The 23,148-nt window shown below is 44.5% G+C and overlaps 1 protein-coding gene across 1 annotated transcript in view; it reads right to left on the bottom strand.

Annotated features, from left to right (window-relative positions):
• Positions 1-23,148, bottom strand: part of LOC108792751 (glycogen phosphorylase, muscle form-like) — a gene marked incomplete at its 3' end in the record, with an annotated part of 46,925 nt that overhangs the window by 5,930 nt on the left and 17,847 nt on the right. The window contains exons 8-11 of the mRNA XM_018563592.1: positions 21,073-21,174; positions 17,478-17,625; positions 14,463-14,521; positions 13,920-14,061 (exon numbers count right to left, since the gene is read on the bottom strand). Coding sequence (XP_018419094.1) covers positions 13,920-14,061; positions 14,463-14,521; positions 17,478-17,625; positions 21,073-21,174 — 451 coding nt within the window. The remainder of the gene's footprint in view (positions 1-13,919; positions 14,062-14,462; positions 14,522-17,477; positions 17,626-21,072; positions 21,175-23,148) is intronic.

Raw genomic sequence — 23,148 nt, 5'->3', positions numbered from 1 at the left:
GTGTCAGGTACCCATCTCCAAGGATATTGTGAAACTTAAAAACTCTAATAACAAATTCTTGGAGTTGATTTAAGTCAGGACTGACAGGTGGTGTACCCCAAAAAAGTCCCAGACAATATTGGCATCACCAAGAATGTTTAGGTTTTACTGGTTGTATCAAGAAATTAGTGAATGTGCTTTAACCCCTTCATGACTGAGGCCTTTTTTCATTTTTTGCACCCATGTTATATTCCACATTTTAGGCCTGAAAATGACGTAAAACCCCCTATATTTAACTTTAATCAAGAGAGCAAATAATTGTGGCAAATGCAATGTTGGATGTGACAGGGATAAAAGGAGGTGAGTGATCACCCGGGGGATAAGCAACAGGCGGTGGCAGGTGTCATACCGAGGGTGGCCTCTGCAGGGGACATAAGGAAGGGGACTGGGAAGGTAAGGGGGGGTACTGTTTGGCTGCATTTTAAATGTTGTATTTCCTCAGGGGTCATATTCACGCTAGAGGCATCTGATCGAAGGTATATTTTAAGTTATTTGGGGCACGCTTGCCACATTTTGCAAACCTTCACTCGCATTTCAGGTCATAAAAAAACAAAAAAAGAAACGCTGTAGGTTTGCATGTTTGGTTCAGGCCGCTGGACTGGTACACATTTCCCAATTTCTCACATATAGGCACTACGCAGTAGCAGCAAGTTTGGTTCCGACGCATGCTGTCGTAATTACCATGCATTAACAAAACGCATTTGGCTAAAGTTTGGTTAGGGCCGCTGGACTTGAGCACACTCACTCTCGTTAACACATGCAGGCTCAACGCATCGCAGCAGGTTGGGTTCAGGCCGCTGGACCTTGGTTCTAGTGCTGGGCAGCGGGTTGTCCAATCGTGATTAAGCAGGTGACAGTGCAACCAGCACAGGCTCGGGACTTCTAGCGTCCAAATTGGGTCGGCAGATCAACGCACATGCATCAAGTTTAGTTCAGGCCGCTGGACTGTAAGGAGTTAGGGGCATGCATTGGAAGCCCCAGTGGGCGCAATGTCTCACGAATTGGATATTGAAGACTTTGCTTCTCTGCCGGGTACCCCAGGACAGAGGGTCGGAGCACGGGAGCATTCCTTCGCTCAGGGCATGGACCATACCAAAAATCATTGCGGAGTTGCAAAGCAGAGGGATTCCTTTCTCGGCTACTGCCAGGAAGGCCGAACTATTTAAATTATTATTTCCGCCGGCAGCGGCCAGCACTAGCGGGGACCAAGTGTCAGTACAGACGCTTGCGACATCACTGACGCAGATACATGCTTCTCTTAATACTATTTCCGCGTCGCTCCTCGAACTACTGAATAGGACGGAAGCATTGGAAAAGCAGGCAACTCTGGCCGTTGGCCAAGCTGTGATCACTATTCCACAGGTCCTCCCAGGGGCATCAAGCGCCCTCACGCCTCTTGTCCCAGGTACGGTCAGCTCCCCGCCAAATGTCACCCCCGCTCACTTTATCCCCGCTAATCTGCGGAATGACATTTTGGAGGGTAAGGATGTCAATTTGGCTACTTTACTTATTGCAGCGCATAAGTCCTATGCCTGTGGGGAGGTCTCAGTCATTCTAAAGGCCAGAGACCCTAGGATAAATCGGAAGCTTACTATTCCGGAATTCGTGTTAGCCTTTGGCATCTATAGGGACGTAATTTGCGCGGTCAGTCCAACTAGGAGGGAGGAGTTTGACGCATATATCCATTCCGTGGTAGATTTGGGGTACAAATATGGAGGGTGTGTGTTCTACGACTATCACAGGGCAGTGTCAGCTAAAGCGGCAGCAGCGATGGCTCAGTTTAAGTTCACAACCAACTAGAGTAAAATCGATACGGAGCTGTTGTGTAGGCACTTCGCGGGGTTGAGGTCACCGGTATGCTCCAATTGCCAGTCGTCAGCGCACACGGCAAATTGGTGCCCACATCCCGCCTCCAGCGATGCGGTTCCTTCCTCAAGGACCGCTTCCTTGTTACCCACACCGTCCAGTACAGCACCTACCCAGATGGACAAGTTAGGCAGGCCCACTCAATGTTTGGGTAGAGCCCATAATGCAATAATTTTAACTATAAGGCATGTAATTACCCGCATTGCAGATTATTGCACGTATGCTCCAATGCTATCGGGCGCACCCCAAAGTTAGTTGTTCCATAAGACCATTGCATCCCTCGTGACTAGGACGGGTTGAGGTTGACCTTGTAGCTTCATACCTGAGCGAATATCCTGATCCTAAGCTTGCGGAATTCTTAGCGGAAGGATTTACTGCTGGGTTCATTACGTTGCCACAGTCAACGTACAAATGCGGCAACTTAAGGTCAGCTCTGGCCGAACCTGAGATAGTGGAAGAGCTGCTCAAGGTCGAATTAGAAAAAGGGTTTTTGATTGGGCCGTTTAGCGCGTCCCCTTTCGTGTTGTGGAAAGTGAGCCCTATCGGGCTAGTGTGTGGCAAGTTTAATAATAAACGATTAATTTAGGATTTGTCTGCCCCTCATTCCACGCATATTCCAAGTTTGAACGCGTTAATTCCATCTGAGGAGTTTTCGTTAAAATACGCTTCGGTGGATCAGGCTGTGCAACTTATTCTACAGGCAGGTAGGTACGCTTGGTTGTCCAAAGCAGACATTTCGGACGCTTTCAAACTTTTGCCGGTTAGGCAATCACTGTGGCAGTGGCATGGCATCAAGTGGAAAGGTTTGTATTACTTCTCCATAAAAATGACGTTCGGTTCCAAAATCAGTCCATGGCTGTTCGACACATTCGCGCAGGCTTTGCATTGGATCCTGGAGCATCAGGCCCAGTGTCATAGAGTGTTGCATTATTTAGATGACTTTCTGCTGATCGAATCACCCTCCGATGTCCCCGGTGACCTTGAACGCTTACTCCACACCTTCAGGGCTTTGAATGTCCCGGTGGATCCGAAGAAAGCGGAGGGGCCGGTCAACGTCATTACTTTTTTAGGTATCACTTCGGACAGGGTAACCATGCAGGCCAGCTTACCGCAGGATAAGCTTAGCAGGATTAGGGACTCGATGCACGCTCTGGTCATAGCCGCCAAGTGTACCAGAAGGGAATTACAGTCTGTGTTAGGCATGTTGAATTTCGCCATGAGGGTCATTCCGCAGGGGAGGAGTTTTATCTCCAGGTTGTTGGCTTTGCTACCCACAGCGCATAGTGAGGACGAGCAGATACTTATCGACGCTGCGGGTCGTGCCGATTTGGTGATGTGGGACGAGTTCTACAAAATTGGAATGGCATTGCAATGTTCATACTGTTGCCGTCGGCATCCTCTCCTCAGGTAATATCAGACGCAGCGGCATCTAACGGATTTGCGGCCATTTTCGGCAATCATTGGTTTGCCAGCACTTGTCGGTAGAGGTAGGGACCGTTCCCGCATTCGAGACCTCTGCGTTATTTGAAATTTATCCGATCGTGGCAGCCGTCATCGACTGGACACACGTCACTTTTTTCACCGACAATCAGGCGACGGCCGATATCATCAATAAGGGGAGGTCCAAGTCCTTGTTAATAATGTCGTTTCTGCGGCGGTTAACGTGGGTGTCCTTACAGCATAAATGTAATACTACATTTTCTTTCATCCCTGGTGCTAGTAACGTTGCGGCTGACGCTTTGTCTCGTTTAAATTTTAAACTTTTCTTCCAACAGATGCCAGACGCTGACGTCAATGCCACGACAGTACCACTTTTTCACCAACTTCGCTTGGACTGAGTAGACAACAGCGCAACGCGGCTGGACTCATCAATCATTCACTAGCACACAATACACGTATATAAGCTTATACTGTAGCGTGGCAGCTTTTCTGCAAATTTCAGGGTTCACACTTCACCCCAGACCCTGGTAGTATTTCATTTATTTTGGCCTTTATCTCTTACTGCCATACCGACTTAAAACTCGCATATACTACCATAAAAATGTACTTGGCGGGGGTCCAACATTTTCTACCTTTATAATTTCCTGACAGACCCTCCTTGTTTTCCGCTCACCCAGTTAGAGCCATTTTAAGAGGTATTCAAAAGTGCCACGCCACGGTCGTACCGGCCAGAGTACCGTTGTCGGGTGACATGTTTCGCGCTCAGTCGGTTACATTGGATAGGGAACCGTTTGGCGTGATGCCAAGCACGGTTTTAAAAGAGGCTATTTATCTGGCCTTTTACTGGTTTCTGAGACCAGGAGAGTTCACTCGGGTCGACGTCAAGTCGCAGGTTCTGGTAAAAAAAGCATTTAGTTAGTCACTACAGTTAGCATTTAGTTAGTCACCTGGTCACTACATCTTGTCGCTACCTCGCTGCAAAACCAATCAAACCAGTATCCCCACGGAGGTAAAGTATTTCCCTTTTGGCAATCCCTGGTGCCCGGTAAAAGTGTTGTATCAGTTGATGGGTAAACTGTCCCTGCTTCTGGGAGATAACCCCTTACTGCCTTTCCCTCATAACCGCTTGTCATCCAACAAATTCATGGGCCACATCCAGGCTCTCCTCTCACAGTTAGGGTTTAACCCCAAACAATTTTCGGGGCACTCCTTTAGGATGGGGGCAGCGTCGGCCTCGTCAAGGCAGCAGGTTCCAGCCCACGTAATCAAACATCTGGGGAGATGGAAGTCATCCTGTTTCAATAGGTACATCCCCAACCAGAACATGGAAATGGCACTAGCTTTTTCAAAACTAGCTAATTAGGCAGGTTATGATAAATAAACGTATTTTCTACACGTTTGTTTTTGCCCCCTTATATGGCATACTGACCAAAAATCATGGCACACTTCAGGTTGTATTTGGTAGTGAAAGTGGGTGTAATTGGGGTTATAGCGGGCGTATCAAAGACATGGCTCGACATACACGGGACTCTGAACACAACACGGGACTCTGAACACAAGTTGGAGGCTAATGACATTAGTCGAATTTGTGAGAGGAGTCCGAGTGCCGAGGGGTACTTCAGGACGATGGGGAAGGGAGGGGAGGGGAGGACGCACTGCAGCAGGTTCAGGCATACCCTCCCTCGCCCTTTTTTCTAACAATCATGGCATGAGTATGCCCACTTATTTGGCATACTGACCAAAAATCATGGCACACTTCAGGTTGTATTTGGTAGTGAAAGTGGGTGTAATTGGGGTTATAGCGGGCGTATCAAAGACATGGCTCGACATACACGGGACTCTGTAGGGATGCACCGAAATTTCGGCCGGCGAAACAATTCGTCGCAAATTGCACTTTTGGCCATTTGCCATAAGTGCCATGACGGCTGAAAATGCGGCCGAAAATTCAGTGTATCCCAGCTTCTCTCCTCCCCATTGGGCGCTGGCCTGTGTGCCTTCCGATGCAGCACCAGTGCCCCGTGGGGAGGAGAAAAACTTTCAGGATGGAGAACAGGTATACAAACACATTTACCAATCAGCTGATAAATAACTGGATATAGTGTGCTTACTATGTCCCAGGTATGAATGAATGGGAAGTGACCTACATCACTTCCCATTCATTCATGATTGTGGGCATAGTGAGTACACTATATCCACAATGTATGAATGAACATCCTGTTTATTTATAACAGGGGCTGCAGAAAAAGGGTCCTCAATCTCTTTCTATTTTAAAAGGGAAATATCGGGTCTGTTTAGACCCCTGATATTTTCCTAGAGCCCCCGACAGTAAAATAAAAAAATAAAAAATAATTGTATTTTTTTTTAAAGATTAGAAAAAGTAATTTTCAGTTTCAGCCTGGCAAATTATTTTTTTTCGGTTGCTGTCTCAAAATTCCATTTCGGTGCATCCCTAACCAGAAGTGTTAGAACAAAAGGAAATTGGGCAGGGGGAATTTAAGCATATCAAACAGTGATGGGCCGAACAAGCCAGAGTTCGGTTTGAATTCGAACTTTAGAACATTCAAAAAGTTTGAATTCGAACTCAATGCAAGTCTAAGGGGGTAGAACTTTCAAAATCAATTGACCCTTTTAACCAATTGAAGACCAGGGTGTTACACCCCTTCCTGACGAGGCCATTTTTCAGTATTCAGCACTGCAGAACTTTGACGTTTATTCAGTCATGCAACGCTGTATTGAAATTCATTTATACCATTTTTTGGGGACACATAGACCTTTCTTTTGGTGGTATTTAATCACCACTGCGGTTTTTATTTTTTTACTATATAACAAAAAAAGTAACCTAAATTTGGAAAAAAACTTGTTTCCTTTGAAATATTATGAAACGTTTATCACCCCATTTTTTTTTTGTAAAATATAAAAAAAGACACACCAAACATGTCCATTAAAATTGCGCGTGCCAGCAAAATCGCAGAAAACGACCACACCCAAAATTGGCCAGAGACGACACTCTAAAAGCTTTTACCGCTCAACCGTTTAGTGTTATCAGTGATTAATGGCTCTAAAATTATTGCCGACGTTAGCGCCGATATAGATGTATGCATAATAGAGGGAATCGTCATTTTTGCACGTTGGCGAACCCGACGCATGTTTGCATGTGTATGTGGGGGGCCGGGGGATTTTAAAAAAAATGTGTGCTATTTTACATTTTTTTAAGCTTTATTTGTTTATGCTTTAATTTTTTTTAAACTTTTTCTTTTTTTTACACTTAACTTTATCGCTATCACATAGGGGGGCTAAAAAAAACCCTATGTGATAGCCAATTCACATAACAGGTCCTCTTTATGGAGACATCGGGGGTCTACAAGACTTCTCACCGAAATCTGTTGCCGAAGAGTGACACTGAATGCGGAAGTGATGCAATATACATCACTTCCTGCATTCGGGGGGCGGGAAGGAGATCAAAGGGTGGCAGTTTTCAGGGGGCCGGCAAAAATGTCGCCCCAAAACAGTTAGGCAGCCGGGCGGAGGAGGCGGCAGCGGAGGAGTCCGAAGAAGCAGAGGAGTCGGCGAGGAGAGGCAGCGGTGGAGAAGGGGGAAGAGGCAGAGGCAGTGGAGGTGGAGCAGCAGGAGGGGGCGAGGTTGAGCAGCAGGAGGGGTGAGCAGAGGCCGGAGTGACAAAGCGACGTTGGATCAAGAAGGGGTGGAGCCAGGGCGTCGTCACGCCGTAGGAAGCCGGGTCACCGAAGAGCCGTCAGGCTGCGAAGGAGGCCGGGTCGTGCAGCACCAGTCCAGCAGTGGAGGAGGCCAGGGACCAAGCAGCAGGTAAGAGGATCAAACTGCTGTTAAAAAGGGACCCTACAGAGCTCAGCATGGCTTCTGCCCTGCCCAGCCCACCTGAGAGTACCGGGTGGGCTGTGCAGGATCAGTGGTGGGCTCTATGGTGGGCAGAGCCCACCACACATCCTGCACAGCCCCCCTGAGACCCTGCAGACTGCAGGGTCTCTCGGTATCGAAGCCAGCTCCATGACAGCGGTGCTTCCGCTGTCAAGGAGCCGGCTTCATGGGGCAATCTGATTGCCCAAGAAGCTTGCTCCATGTTATCTGGCCGGCTTGATTGTGCTTGGCTGGGAAACAGGCTTCCCAGCCAATCAAGAAGCTGGGTGGTGAGTAATGACCCGCCTCCCCGCTTCCTGATTAGTCGGGAAGCCGTCTGGATGTGGATTGGCCAGAAAGCCGGATTCCCTGCCAATAGCATTGATCCAGCTGTTTGGCAGGCTATATGCTGATTGGCCGGAAAGGCGGCTTCCCGGCCACTTAGCAAGGAGTCAGCTGTTCGGCTAGCTCAATGCTGATTCCTGGCCAATCAGCATGGAACCGGGAGGCAGGTCATTACTCGCTGCCCAGCTTCCTGATCGCACGGTAAGCTGGCTCCATGTTCCCCTACGGCATCGGAAGTTCCGTTATTGGGGAAGGTATCTGAGCATTTGGGCGAGTACGAGTACTGACCCAAATACTCGGTATTGGCACCGATACCGATACTAGTATTGATATCAGTGCATCCCTATTTTTCGACATTTATGATCCACCCGAAGTCCCCTAAGGTTCGCATCACTATCAAGATATTGCCCCTTCAAATTCAGAAAAGACTGTTCATAAAGCAAAAGATTAACTAAGTATCCAATAATTGGAATGTTGTTGCGACGAAAGAGTCTCAGAACTGAAACAAGCATTTTGTGAAGACCCTTGGAGCTGAAGCTAGGCAGAAGGGAAGAACCACAAATTGGTGATGAGTCACCCACTGCAAGTTGTAGGAAAAGTTGATGAGCTGGAAAATTCAGATTGTATAGATATGCATCTTTTATGTCAATGGAAACTAGAAGAATCTCTTTACTGAAGGGAGGCAATGACTAACCAAATAGGTTCCATCTGAAATTTTTGAGTACTGACAAATGCATTGAGTGCCTTCAAATAAAGAATGGGACAAAGGCCTCCCTTGGGTTTGGGAACTGTACACAGGTTTGTGTAAATTTCCTGAAAGTTTTCGGCCAATGGAATGAGAAAAATAATTCCCTGATCCAACAGACCTTAAACAGCACAGAACAGGTCCACCTGACGCTGCTGAGACATTGAAAGTAGAGAAGCAAAAAATCAAGGCAGAAGACAAAGATGAAATTCTATCTTGTAACAGGTGGAAAACACCTGTGGCACCCAAGCATCTGATTGAGCTTCCCATGTCTCCACAAAAACAGACATCTCCTCACCGGAGATGGAAAAGGTGGTGGCCGACATTCATGCTGAAGTGGATTTTTAAAGGCTTGGACTGCCAGGGACATCCATAAGCGGCTGGCAACATAAGTCTTGGAAGACTGGGAACTGAACCCTGGGTTTGAGTAAAGAAAGGAACAAACATGAAGGATTAAACATGCATTGCTGATCTTTAAAATCACACAATTCGCGGCCTACAAGCAAAAAGGTAAGTTTTTCGCTCGTAGGCCGCGAGTCTTGAATTGTTTAGGAACCACAAATTGCTTATCTGAAAATGTCCAATCCTTGTGGATAAACCATCATATCAAAATTGGGATAAAGAGGAAAAACCTTTACAGGCATGTTCAGGTTTGTAAGAACCAAGACTAGAAACTGTGGAATTGGAAAGAACAGCAGAATAGTCTAAATTTAGAGGAACGCACAGCCTCAATCACAAAGGAAACCGATTTTTTTTCCAATGCTGAGACATTACAGTAGACTGAAAATCAGCTAGAGGGACTTCGTCTTTCCAAAAGGGAAGAAAGAGTCGCACCATCAGACAAAGAACCATCTGTAACAATTACAGCAGAACCAGAAATATCAGGCATCTCATCCTCAGAGGCCGCAGGCAAAGGCGATTTGCAACACTTTTTACCCCTGTGAGTGGGAGCAACAAGTTTCTCTAATCAAGACAAAAAGACTTCCATAGTAGAGGAAAATTCAGATTTTGTTAGAAAAGGTGAAGGGGTACCTGACAAGGAAATGCAGGGTTAGAAGCTGACAATTAATTGTACAACAAAAATAATTTTCTCTTTTGCTCACTGTTGAACATGACCCTTTCTACATAAAGGGGTGGGCAATAGCAAAAATCTTCAAAAAACTGCAAAAAGGAATCATTCCCCAAGGCAAGGAAGATACACCGCTGCCTGCAGAACTGTGTGTCCAGCACTAGCATCTGAAAATGCAGCAACATCAACCTTGTAAAAATTGGTAAGTTTTGACAAGGCAGCTGCTTGCCAGACTGAGAAACAATGCACTCACCACCCTAGTAGAAAGGGCTGTAACTGAAAACAGAGGATTTAGGTGGCATAAACAAACTACATCTGACAAAGCCAACAAGAAAAGGTGGCTGCACAGGCTGCCTGGCCTTTCTGTAACCCAACAGTGACCAGAAAAGTCTGTCTGGCAGGAGACTGTAGCATTCCAATAAACATAAATAGCCTGGACAACATCCAGGCAGTAGAGAACAAAAGTGACCTCCTTGAAATAGTAAATAAAGCAATAACAGGAGACTAAACCCTATCCTTTAGGAACTAGCTTTCTATGGGCTATTAAAACCAGTGGCTGCAAAGCAGCATGGAAGATGGGTCCTTGTGACAGCAGGTCAGGATGAAGAGGAAGGTACAAGGGAGTGTCTGTGACCAGACAAACTATGTCCGTGTACCAAGACTGATGAGGCCAATCCAATGGCACCAGATCCGTTCAGCTTTGATACTGTGGTGGAACAGCCGAGGTAGAAGGTTTATCAAAGGAAAAAGCATACATCAGTGCATTTGTCATACACTCCCAGTGATTTGTCCTGGCTACAAATCCTGTCCACTATATGGTTAGAGCAAAACACCATCAGGTCCACCTGGAGCATCCCCTATAGCAAACATAACTCAACACAACAAGGTTTCCCGGTGAAGAGGCCACTCTATTGATTTAGGCTTTGGTCGATAGTCAACCTGACAATACTTCATGCCCCCAGTAAGACATGGGACATCTCTAGTGCTGCAGCTGCACTCCTTTGTTTCTCCTTAGTTGATATACACCACCATGTGATGTAGTCCAACTGCACCCTTACTGAATGCCCTTCCAAGACACTTTTCCAGTTCCAGGGCCACAAACTGTTAATGACCCGTACCTTAGAAAAGTGGAAGACGCTCTGATCAACGAGGCCAATGGGAACAAGAAAGTTAGCTTTCCTAAAATTAATCAAACATAACATGTTCCCTGATGGAAAGAAGACACGACTGATTGAACAGACTATCTTTATTTTGCACATACTCACAAAAGGCATTGAACCTCTTGAAGTCCAGGGTGAGCTAAGCCATCCTCCTTTAGGCCAGTGACGAGGTTTACACCAAAGCCTTTGAATCTTTTCTGAGGGAGGAATCAGGGCAATCACCTTTGCATAATGAAGATTGGCGTGGATGAACCGCTTGGGTGGAGGGAAAAGGTACTCTCTTGTGTCTGTAGACCACCAGCAAGCAAAACCATCTGTCTGAGATGTGGCTGTGTCAGTGAATCAGAAAGTGGGAGAAGGAAGGAAGACATCCCCCCAGCTGGAGAAGCACAGGTGTGGGCAAACCTTTGTGCAGAGGATGACTTATCCTCAGGGTTGGAGGCCCCTTGTGAACAAAAAGCCACTAGGGAGTGAACCAGACTTTGGACATGGAGTCTTTGACTTCTTGGTTTAAGGAAGGTAGCTATCCTACCTGCCTGTGACATTCTTAATCATGTTAGCCATTGTCGCTCTGAACAGGTGCTCTCCAGTGAAGGGAGGTTCAATAAGCATCCACAGACTAACACCTCAAGTCAGAGGCACCTACAAATAACTACATCAGTCTCAACATCAGAGGGGATACATACATACATACATACATACATACATACATACAGTAGGCCCTGAAACAGTTGTTCCACCAGGTTCATGGAAAACCAGAGATGCTTGTTCATCTGACAAGCCTGATATGAGTTTGGACCCTTATGTTGAGGTATGTGTAACAGGACCTGTGACAGAACACAAGGATCCCTGGTAACAGGAATAAGAAAACATGTGTACAATACTGGTTTTGCCCGTGCTGAAGGCAATCTGTGCCTTCATAAAAAAGGGAAAAGTTTCTGCAACCATGGATGCCTCTAAGCCTGTGGATCCATGAGTCCCTAAAGGCTCCCTAAGAGATTAAAGTACTTCAGAAAAGTCCCCAAATGGACCCAGTATAGACAGATAGGGAAAGGTAGTGCTTTCCATGCCAACAGTGTTCCTATACACTCGTGGTAAGAACTCCTCCCTATTCCCAATAAAAACATTCTGACAGAGTCCTCTGCAGGACAAAACAGTAAGCAAATGCCCCACATTTCAAAATGTGGACCCCCACAGTGTGCCCCCTGAGAGGGAAGAAGCACTACGCATTATATACAGGGTAAGGGGAGAGGGTAACACAATGTAGGAGACCGCAGGCAGTGGCGGAACTACCAGGGTCGCAGAGGTCGCGGCCGCGACCGGGCCCTGGAGTTCGGCCACTTGGAGGGGGCCCAGGACAGGAGGAAGGGGCCACTGGTGACCGCTGATTACCAGTCCTGGGACCTCTTCCTCCCGTCCTGGGCCCTACATGCTTCACGTTGCTCCCCTCATCTTGTTCCGGGCGCAGCGTGAAGCATCATCCAGCTGGGCAGCAGCCAATGAGAGGGAGCGGTGTAATTGCAGGGTTACCACACCGCTACCCAGGTCAGAATACTAAAGTTCTATCAGGAGGAGACCAGGATGCAATGCGTCATGGCTGGAGCTATATTCGCCTGAGTAGGGTTGTCAGGGCTGTCACAATCAATCCTGCACTGAGCAAGGAATTGCATACATTTGGCTGGAACTTAGGAAACTATGAGGATCTCCATTATCCAGCCTGTCATTCAGCAAGCAACTGAATGACATCTTCTGAAGATGTTTTGGAGAAAACATTTAAAAACAACAGGGGACTTAATTGTGCAGGGAAATTAGGTCATAACTCCTTGGCAATAGAAAAAAAACAAGAGCTCTCCTATGCTGAGAGGGGGTTTGGGCACTAGCAGGGGCAGCTCCTAGGCTAAGCTTATGTTTTGTGCCTAGTGTTCTACTCTTGCAGGTGACAGTATATCTCAACTATGAAGAATAAAAAAAGGGCTATGTCCGCCAATGAACAAAAGGGGAATACATTTTTATATAGAAGTAAAAATTAAATTATATAAAATGGCAGTTTATAAACATCTGAATATTTAGCCAAATGTAAATAAAACTGACTAAAAATCATAAAGGCAAAAATATTAATGAACAGGCATTTTTCCTAGAACAGAAATATTGGGTGTCACACTAATCGAAAGGAATATTGTCACAAATGCATAGAATACCTTACATTTAATCAGTATATTGCCCAAACCCCTTTATAGATAACCAGATGTCTAGGGTATAAGGGGAATATGGATGTCATAAACAGAAAATTATTTTGGAAGAAGTATTTACAGAATCATTATTAATGGTTTCTCAAAGATATTTATACATTGTCATACCAAGGCAAGTATACAAAAGATAAAAACATAATAAAGCATAAAATGAAATATATCACATGAGGCATGAGCTGTAAACTAGACTGTGGTATACTGCTTTCACATGCATGACTGTCTATCTACTGTATACATTTTGAATATATATTGTTTTGCATATGAGTAACATGAAGATATAGGGGGTAATTCACAAAGCTGCCAAAGGCAGCCAAGTAAATAACCCAGCCGAAGTGAAGTGAGCCGAACAACGTTTGGCTATTCACTTCTGTCTTGTAAGGCTGATTTCAGCCGTATATCGTACACCGTACATCGGCTGAAATTAGTCGTACATTGGCTGCCTTTGGCTGCACTTCGGTCAGCCGAACATTCTCTTCATGTTCGGCTGAGGCAAAGTGCAAAAGGACTTTGATTCAGCCGGGCCAAAATCTGGATCGGCTGAGCCAAAGCTCCGGCAGCTCACTTGCTGCCATTCGCCCCTATTCTCATAGGGGCAGAACGGCAGCGAGTGAATAGCCAAATACCTCAGTGGAATGAAAATCAATGAAAAAAAGTGTCAAAAAAAATATTTTTTTTAAAATGTAAATAAAAAAATAGTTAAAAAAATAGATTTTTTTAAAAAAAGGAAAATAAATAATAATTAAAAAAAACAGAAGTGACAGCTAGCACCGCCCAACTGTTTTCTATTTTTTTGCTGTTTTCGCCCAACCTGCCCAGTTGTTACATGGCGCCCGGCTTCAGTTGTTGTTACATGGCGCCCGGCTTCCTGATTGGCCAGAAGTCGGCTCCATGCTTTCTCGTCATGTAGTGATGAGAAGCATGGAGACGGCTTCCCTGCTAACCAGGAAGCCAAGTGGCGAGTCATTATACACCGCCTGGCTTCCTTAATGGGACTTCTGGTATCGGTATTCGGTATCAGCAAGTACCGGGAAAATAATATCGGTACTCGCACTCGATACCGAAAAAACAGTATCGGTGCATCCCTAGCAACTGTTACTGCCTCTCACAGATAAACATTGACATGAATAGCAGACCTTTCTCTGCCAGAGAAACACGGTAGTTCTCCAGGAATATAAATTTAAGTCTTTCTCCAACAGCGGGGTCATTGTTGATAACATCACCCACAGAAGTGATTAGTTTGATGATCATCTTGGCCATGTGGTATCCAGGAGCAGCCTATCAATGAGACAGAGACAAGGAAAACTTGAAGAATGAAATAGGAAAAAAAGAGACTATATGGAGATAGTAATAGACAATAGCTATGCTGTATGGGAAAGAAAGAGTGAACCCAGATGAATAGTGATAAAAATGCACATAAAATTGTGACTGCCCCTGCATTTTCATGTCAGTATTACTGAACTAATAAACTAAAACGAACATACACTGTTTTAGTTGTCCAGTGAATACACAAAGTGGTCTTAGGCTGCTTTAATGTAGCCCAAAATTTGCAGGTAAAGCACCTTATCTGAGCATAAATTGTAACCAATTGTTACCTTAATAGCTTAATAAAAATAAAATATACACAAACATACACACACACACAATGTAATTTTGCTAGTCTGTATTTCTTAGCTCACCTTTCCTCCAATCATCACTGTTCTTGGTACATATTGTTTACTAGGATCCTTCTTTATACCTGAAAGAGATGGTAATTTACAATTAGACCTCAAGAACCTATGCTTAACATTCCTTAAGCATCCACGATCAAGCATACTATATGACTATCATTCCTCTTTCAAATGTTATATCTTAATTACAGTCACATTGGTCTATTTCCCAAAAATGACTTACAGCAGGGCTGCCCATTAGGTCTATCGGGATCTACCAGTGATCGCGTAGCGATCACTGGTAGATCGCGGTGTCCTCTGGATCCGTGGAAAAGTGAAAGTGAAGCTGCAGTCGGCGGTGGGGGCGGAGGACGGAGCCTCTATCCAGGGGGTCGTCTTCACCAGGGGGACATAATAATAATGACACCAGGGGGACATAATAATAATAATAATAATGACTCCAGGAGGCATAATAATAATGACACTGGGAGGACATAATGATAATAATGACTCCAGGGGACATAATAATAATAATGACTACAGTGCACATAATAATAATGATACCAGTGGACATAATAATGACACAGGGGGGATAATAATAATGACACCAGGGGGGACAATAATAATAATATTGACACCAGGGGACATAATAATGATAATGACTCCAGGGGACATAATAATTACACAAGGGGACATAATAATGATAATGACTTCAGGGGACATAATAATGATAATGACACCAGGGGAGGGACATAATGACTTCAGAGGGCATAATAATAATGACACCAAGGGACATAATAATAATAATAATAATGACATAATAATAATGACACCAGGGGACATGCTCAGGTGTCATTATTATTGTTGCTATTCTATGCAGTGGAAGTGGTAGGTGGCGAATTATTCACACGTTTACCATGAAGGTAGAAAGTCGCTGATCACTCAGTTTCTGCACTCACTCTCTCTGCAGAGAGTGGTGACTGTCAGTCACGGCTCCTCGCAGGAATACCCCCCTCCCCGCTCTGATTCTCCAACACTGACTGGAGGGATGGATGGGGCGGACACAACCTCTAGAGAGGTAGAGTCAGCTGTCAATCAGGCGGTGGGGTGGATCTGGACAATATTTTTTGGATCCATCCCAGCTGCAGCGCTGCTCTGCTCTGCCAGCATATAGCAGGCAATATTGCATGGGGGGTGTGGTGGGGGGCCCAAGAAAATGTTTGCCCGGGGTCCAATCAATATTAAAAGATGGCCCTGCCTCTATCACAGCAGTATGCAGAGTGGTGAGGAAAGAGAGAGCCGCTCGGCCTGGATCTGACAGCCAGCAGCTCTCTCTCTCCTCACCACACATGCTGCTGTTACAGCGGCTCCGTCCCCGACCCCCCGCGGCGGCTGAAGTGCTTCCTTCACTTCTCCTTGGATCTCCCGCTGCCTCTGCCCGGGAGAGCAGCGGGGGATCCAGAGGAGAAGTTGCAGAGTGCGTGCGTGGCCAAGCGGCAGAAGATCGGTACATATCAGTGATCACTCCAGTGTTTGTAAATAACTGGGGACACATAGTACTATGTGTCCCCAGTTATTAATGAACATCACTTCCTGTTCACTTCCTGTGATTTACATCACTTCCTGTTCATGCGTGAGTTTCTCAATGGGGAGTAGAATTGTACAGAGGCTCCTCCCCATTCAGAAACTGATAGCAAATATTTTCTGAATGAATGGAAGCCTCTGTGCTTTCCATTCATTTAGAACAGAGGCTACAGAAAAAGAGATTGAGGACTTTGTGTGCTTAATTTCTTTTTCTATTTTAAAAGGGAGATATCAGGAGGCTGTTTAGACCCCTAACATTTCCCCGAACCCCCTCCAACAGTAAAAAAAAAATATTACAATTTAAAAATTAAATAAGAAATAATAAAAATTAAATAAAAAATCCTGGAGGAAGGGCGCTGAGTGACGTCACACGTTTTTTTCTTGCCACGTGCGCAAAAAGAGCTGGCTACGACTATGCTCCCACGGAGCTCGTGCGGCTGCCGGCTGAATGTGTCAGACGCCGCAGACGGAAAGGGGCGGGACACCTCTCCCCGTGTGCAACGTCGGCCATACAAGCACCACGGGAGGATAGGACGCTGGCGCCACTAGAACGCACTGGAAAGCATGCCGGCCGAATACCCGGCGTTCAGGGGCGGGAGGGGGTGTGGGGTTGCACCGCAGCCATGTTGCACGCCCACAGTTCGATCACCCGCACCTTAGTGCCTACATTCCGGTCCAGTATGATCTGCAAAAATAGTGCTTGCAGCATTTTTGCGGATCGCACTGGACCGGAACGCAGGCACTAATGTGCCTGGGTTCCGGGTGCAGGCGATCCCACTGTGGGCGAGGGGCCTGGCTGTGGTGCCATTGACTTCAATGCACCGCCACTCCCCCTCTCGCCCCTGAACGCAGGTGTTTTTTCGTTGGTAGATCTCATTGAGCTCATCATTTGAAAAGTAGATCTCCAGACGAAAAATTGTGGGCGCCAATGACTTACAGCAACCAAATCAGAATTCACCAAAGTAAGGCCAACACAGCTTTCTAGATCCATGATCTTGTTGTTGTTATTGGTACTGCTCTTTCCACAGGGTGCTTTTCTTAATGAACGGTTTTATAAAATAAACTTGTATATATTTGTCCTACAGAACAACTGTATTGCTTTATTTGCTATAGAAAATGTCATGTATAATAAATGAATCAGTGAGTCTACTGGATCCTCAACATTTTGTGGTTTAGATTGTTTCATGAATATTTCTACTGCCAGTATAGTCAGGGCTATCCTGCAACAGGTTTGGAAGGATACACCACAGGCTCTTCAGAAAGCCACATACAATTCTAAAGTCTATCCCCAAGACATGGTCTGGCTGTTGTAATCTTTTCACATAATTTAGAAATTATTTTTCTGGCTATGGTATTGAAAATAGTAAGATCTCATTATATCATGAAAAAATGTATTTATTTTCCATTTAACGTAATTGAAGTCAATAGTAGATTTGATTTATTTTCACCTGTTTTACTTACGGTTGTATAAAGTGATCACATGCAGACAGTTCAAGAGCTGACGCTTGTACTCATGTATTCTCTTTACATGGAGATCGAACATAGAATTTGGATTGATTTTCACTTTGTATTCATTCTCCAAATACCTTGAAAATTTTAGCTTATTTTCCTGCATGAGGCAGTTGGTGCCAAATGTAAAAATATAACAAATCAGATATTACATCAGTATTCACTTTAAAGAGTATTAAGTAGTAGTAGTGAAAGTGCTGCAACATATGTGTTCAGTATATACACCAGGCAGGCTTTTGTTCAATTTAACTTTTGCCCTCCTACTGTAAGGTGCAACTTGACCACACCTGCTTATTGCCACTAGGGGGTTTGCTATTGATGCACCCCTTCTAGGCTAGGCATTTTCCCAATCATACAATAATTTCTCTTAGAGCAGGTTTCTTATTTGCTCTTAAATTAAGCATTCCTCTTTAGTAGGAATGCAAATGTGTTTGGATTGTCATGACACCCAATACCAGCTAATGTTACTGGTACTGATAGCAAATTTAAACTTTACTGCTGTATGGGGATTGGTGGGTAGATGCAGTGAAAGACATGTGCTAACTACTTTTGATGTTATTAGCAAAGTACATATAAATTATCATTATTATTACTGAGCATGGAAGGATTTTTTTTGTTTTTGCTTTTTTTATTTATCCAATGCTGGACCAAATGTTTGCTGTGCTCTAAGGTGTTATATTTTCTATTTTTGTTTTCTCTACAACTGTGCTGTTCATTGAAGACCATAGTAGCGGAGTTATGTAAATTATAAAAACACGCATCTTAGCAAAAGAAAATTAAAACTTTATCATTACATATACAAAAGGGAAATCATGTTTGTAATGTAGATTATCTCAGATTTTATGAAAGTGGCTCATTATTTTAACCAGTGCAAATTCATAATAAAGTAATTTGAGCCAACACACCCCGAAAACCATGCAATACAAGCACAAAAAAATAGAGATTAAGCTTTTAAGGTGTCATTCAAAGAATAAAAGGAAATATATATAATAAAAGGTTTATAAATACTTTTTATGATAATGTGTATTTAAAATGACATCATATCTAAGCTTTAAGCATTATAACCAGTGCATACCTGGGATTGATTGTTAAATCTGTGAGGTGACTGGATGTAGTATTATGGTATATTTCTTGATGATTTTGGGGAGTCTAGTTACAGCATTTAGATGGAAATGTAAGGGCCTCCGGGGGACGGCGTCCCGGCCGTCTGCATTCCACTGTGGAGCGCATGGCCCGGGAGAACAGTAATGCGACTCCGCCTCTCTAGTGGAACGCAGAAGTGGCACTGCGTTCCTGCCGCTCACCCGCACACTCGCGGGATATTTTAACCCCTTCATGACTGAGGCCCCTTTTTCATTTTTTGCACCCATGTTATATTCCTACTTCTGTTGTAAAGTTGGCTCTACAAGTTTAAACAGACTCCTGGCGGCAAAAGTCACCGGGAGTCTGTTTAAACAGCCCCGATGCTGGCGACGTACACTGTACGTCGTCAGTCACGAAGGGGTTAACGGCAGAGAGAGGCTAGCAGGACATTCCACTATTGCGGACCGAGCGCCCTGCAGCCCCCTGACGCCGTTACTCACCTGCACCGGAAGCTTCTACTAACCCAGCAAGCCGGACTCAGTCGAGCTGGGACTTCTTACCCCACGGCCCTGGGGTGTACCTCTACACAGACTGCCTACTCAACCGCAAGTACACTGTGACTATACGAATATACACCTGGGCCAGTGTCATATCCTTGTGTATAGCACCTCGACTCATATTATTGAGAGACTTGTGCACATATTGGCATAAACCTATCTCCACGTTCTTGTTATTACTCCTACTAAGATTGCCACTTGACTACCGTTCCCATCAGACCTCATCAATTTATTTAAAACCACGTCACAAGCTAACATCCTAACTGTGGGTTATGAAGTAATAGCCCCTGCTAGGGAGAGCTTATATTTAGTTGATACGGCGTATGATGCAAGAATCCCTAACTCTCCTTAAAAGACTGAGAGTGACGCCTGAATGAGTAGAAACCGTATTAAGCTGATAGATAAGAATAATGTGCTGTTAGAATCCAAGGGGATATCATGCCCGTCAGTGGCGTAACATTGTGCTTTGTATATCAGCCTTTTAGAGGTTATTAAAGGAAAACTGTTAAAGTGCAAGTAAGCTGAAGCAAAATCAGCAGGCTGTATAAGACAGAAGGGACTGTGTAAGTGTCTTCTGTCATGAAAGCTTCTTGCTGCCATTTTGCAATTATTTATTTTCTATACGCTGAGCCACACATGTGCAGCTCAGTGCACGGACCCGGCATGCCGAGATGAAGTTGCTCCCGTGTGCATGCGTGGTCATTACATCATCGGGGCCTGGCCAATCAAGCGGCCAAAGACTCTCAACCTGGAAGAAGACCGGGAGGAAGATGTAAACAAGGTAGAGATGCAGAGCTGGAGGGGATATATACATATATATTGTGACAGGACAGTGCCGTATCACTATGGTGATTGGTGTGTTTGGCGCCCAGGACTCTCGGCCAGAGGGGCTGAGAGAGTCCAGAAAACATATAGCGTTAGAGGGAAGGAGCTGGGTGTCCAGTTCTTTCCGGGATTTTGGGAATATAACTGGGATCTGGGAATTTGGAGATTTCTAAGAGTCTTGGGTGGGATGAAATCTCCAGTCCTGGGGCCAGGTGCAGCCAATTACCAGGCCAGACTGTCCAGGTGGCTGATAACAGCCATATTAAGAGACTGGACAGATTAAGTGTGTGGGTGGGCTGCAGGCAAATGAGGGCTCCTGCTGTGAAGAGTGACAGGTTGTGTCCAGAAGCCAGAATGGAGCCAGGTGGTTGTGTGTGCGCTGGAGGCACACGAGGAACAGTCTGGGGGGCTGGAAGGCGTAGACAGGCTGAGAGAGCCGGGCACCCAGGGTGTGTGGTGAAATCAAAGGCTGCTGAAAGCTGCACAAAGGGCACAGTGTATTCCCAAAGAGATCCTGTTGAGGAAAACAGTAAGGTCCTGGGACTGGGACACTGAACAGGATAACCTGTGAAGGGTGAGCTGATATTTATGCTGAAGAAAGCTATTTTTGTTGGATTTCCTTTTTCTGCCTTTGGAATTAATAAAAGGCTGTCCTTTGTTATGTGAAAACAGCTTCATGACTGGTCCTCAAGCGCTCACCATATGTGCTAGATTCCCCCCAATATCACAATATATATATATATATAGTTTCCTTAATTCTTTAAATTATGCCTTAAAAGCCCCATCTCTATTTTTTTTGTGGTTGTATTGTAAAATACCAGTGCAAATGATGAAGTGACTTGGCTTCATTATCTGGAGAAAGAAGTAGAGCTTTAGATCTGAAGCATTCTAAGGAATAAAAGTAGCACTATATATTATACACATGTGGTAAAATGGAAAGCTGATAGCATTACTTTTCAGGTATTAGTATATCAGCCTGCGTTCTATGTTATACCTGTAATTAAGCCTGCAAAACAACAGAATTATGTTCTTTTCAATGCTTGTTTTACTTCTTAGTTACAGACAGTATATGTATACAATACCTGCTTGACTTTTGCAATATCTCTGATGAAAGCTTCATCATTCACAAAGTTAAGCAACTTCCTCAGCTGGTCCAGGTTAGTGATGTAATCCTCACCTATGCGCTGTCAGCAGAAACAGTTTGTAGTTTATTATGTCGTTTATTATGTCGTTTATTATGAAACAGCATGCCTTAACAAGGGACTTTTCTTGCTACTGAATAAAATAAAAAAATGTGGAACAATGTTGGTGCACTGCAAAAACCTTTATTGCATATATATCCAATGGGCCTTTATGCAAGTTATGTCTTTGTAGGTATAGTGTACATATTTGATGGGATTATGATCATGACATTGTCTTTGTGTACGGACTGACAACTTGCACATACATACATTTACTTTATAATCAGAATCATCTCCAAGTACAGGAAAAGCATGCAGAAGGTACATAATACTTACCTAGAGCTCAGGGAGTGTAATCGTACTGAGCCTCTTTAGTCGTGAATGCCCATCAGCAGCTACATGCTCTGCATTCGTAGTCATTTCTCCAATGCTGTACTGTTTATTAAACATGCATATACATCCTACAGCTATTCTTTGATTTTTTTTCATATCTGTCATTTTGTGGTTTATGTTTTGGGCCTGTTTTAACTGTCTGTCTCTGTTCTGTTATTTCTATATTCTCTTCTTCTATCTCTAGTAGGGATGCACCGATACTAGTATCGATACCGAGTATTTGGGTGAGTACTCTTACTTGCCCCAAAAGCTCCCGATGCCTATTCTGATACCCCTGCTTCCTGAATGGCCGGGAAGCCGGCTCCATGCTACCTCGTTACCAGGGAACATGGAGCCAGCTTCCTGGCCAATCATGAACCAGGGCTCCATGTAATGACTCGCTGCCCGGCTTCCTGATTGGTCGGGATGCTGGCCAATCAGGAAACCAGGTGGCGAGTCATTATCCACCCCACCGCCTTCCCAATTGGCCAGAAAGCTGGCTGCATGCTTCCTCGTCACCTGGTGACCAGGGACAAGGGTAATGCAGTGCAATGCAATATGAGTTCAGGCATACATTTTTGCCCACAATTTTGGAGCTTTGAATCCAGCGTGGCTCCAAACCCAAACCTCATTCAAACTGATCAAGTGGTAATAGGCTTAAATTGACCACTGATTGTAGCTGCCACAACAGATCTAAAAGTTTACTCTTAAAAAAAAGCTAAAGCCAGAGCATAGTACAAACAGGCCAGTGGCAAAACAATGTAGTAGTACAGTGTGTGAGCTTTTTTTGTCACAATACCACACTGCATTGTCAATGTCAAATTGACATTGTCAAAATAGAGTCCACAAAAACACTTCAAAAAGCCACAACCCCACATTCCCTGAACCTGCCCATCCCTGTATCCCCAAAATATTCAAAAAGATATTCAGGTATGTGTTTGGCAGATATTGCTTAGTGTGAGGACAGTTCACAGATACTTAAATAGGCAGCAAATAGAAGGACACAAGGCATATTTTATCTTTCAAACGAAATTTGAATGTATTATCTGAGCAACAATAGTTACAAAAATTGTTCAGTGGGTGAACAGAATGTAAGCAGCTTGGTTAGGACACAATATATGACAGAGAGATGTGGCAGGTTTTATCTTAAAATAGAAATGAGAGTGTAATATATATAGAAATGAGAGTGTAATATATATAAGAGAAAATAGCCACATATATTCTGCAATGTGTAAGCAGCTTGGTTAGGACACAATATAAGAGGGAGATAGACTAGGCCGCTTTTATTTTGCAATAAAAATTGAGTATTATCTGACAGATAATAGCCACAAACTTCAAAGCACTACACATCATTTTCCCTGCAGCAAACATTAGAAATTTGGCAGCCGAGGTCCAACTGCAGAAACTTAGTGTGTAACATTAAAAGTGCCGAAGTACTGGCATAGGCCACAAAACTCGAGATGCAGTGTAAGATTTACCCTGCAGCAAATATTAGAAATTTGACCACTGAGGTCCTGTAAGGAAAGTTCAGTGTACTTCAACTCTTAAAGGCCAGAATCTTTTTTTGGGGGGGGGGGGGGGGGGGTGTGTGGGGAAATGGGGTAT

Source organism: Nanorana parkeri, unplaced genomic scaffold (assembly GCF_000935625.1).
Source record: "Nanorana parkeri isolate BGI_ZX_2015 unplaced genomic scaffold, ASM93562v1 scaffold679, whole genome shotgun sequence".
In the NCBI taxonomy this organism is placed as follows: Eukaryota; Metazoa; Chordata; class Amphibia; order Anura; family Dicroglossidae; genus Nanorana; species Nanorana parkeri.
Note: the sequence above shows the minus strand (reverse complement) of the source record. Positions and strands in the feature narration are given on the sequence as shown.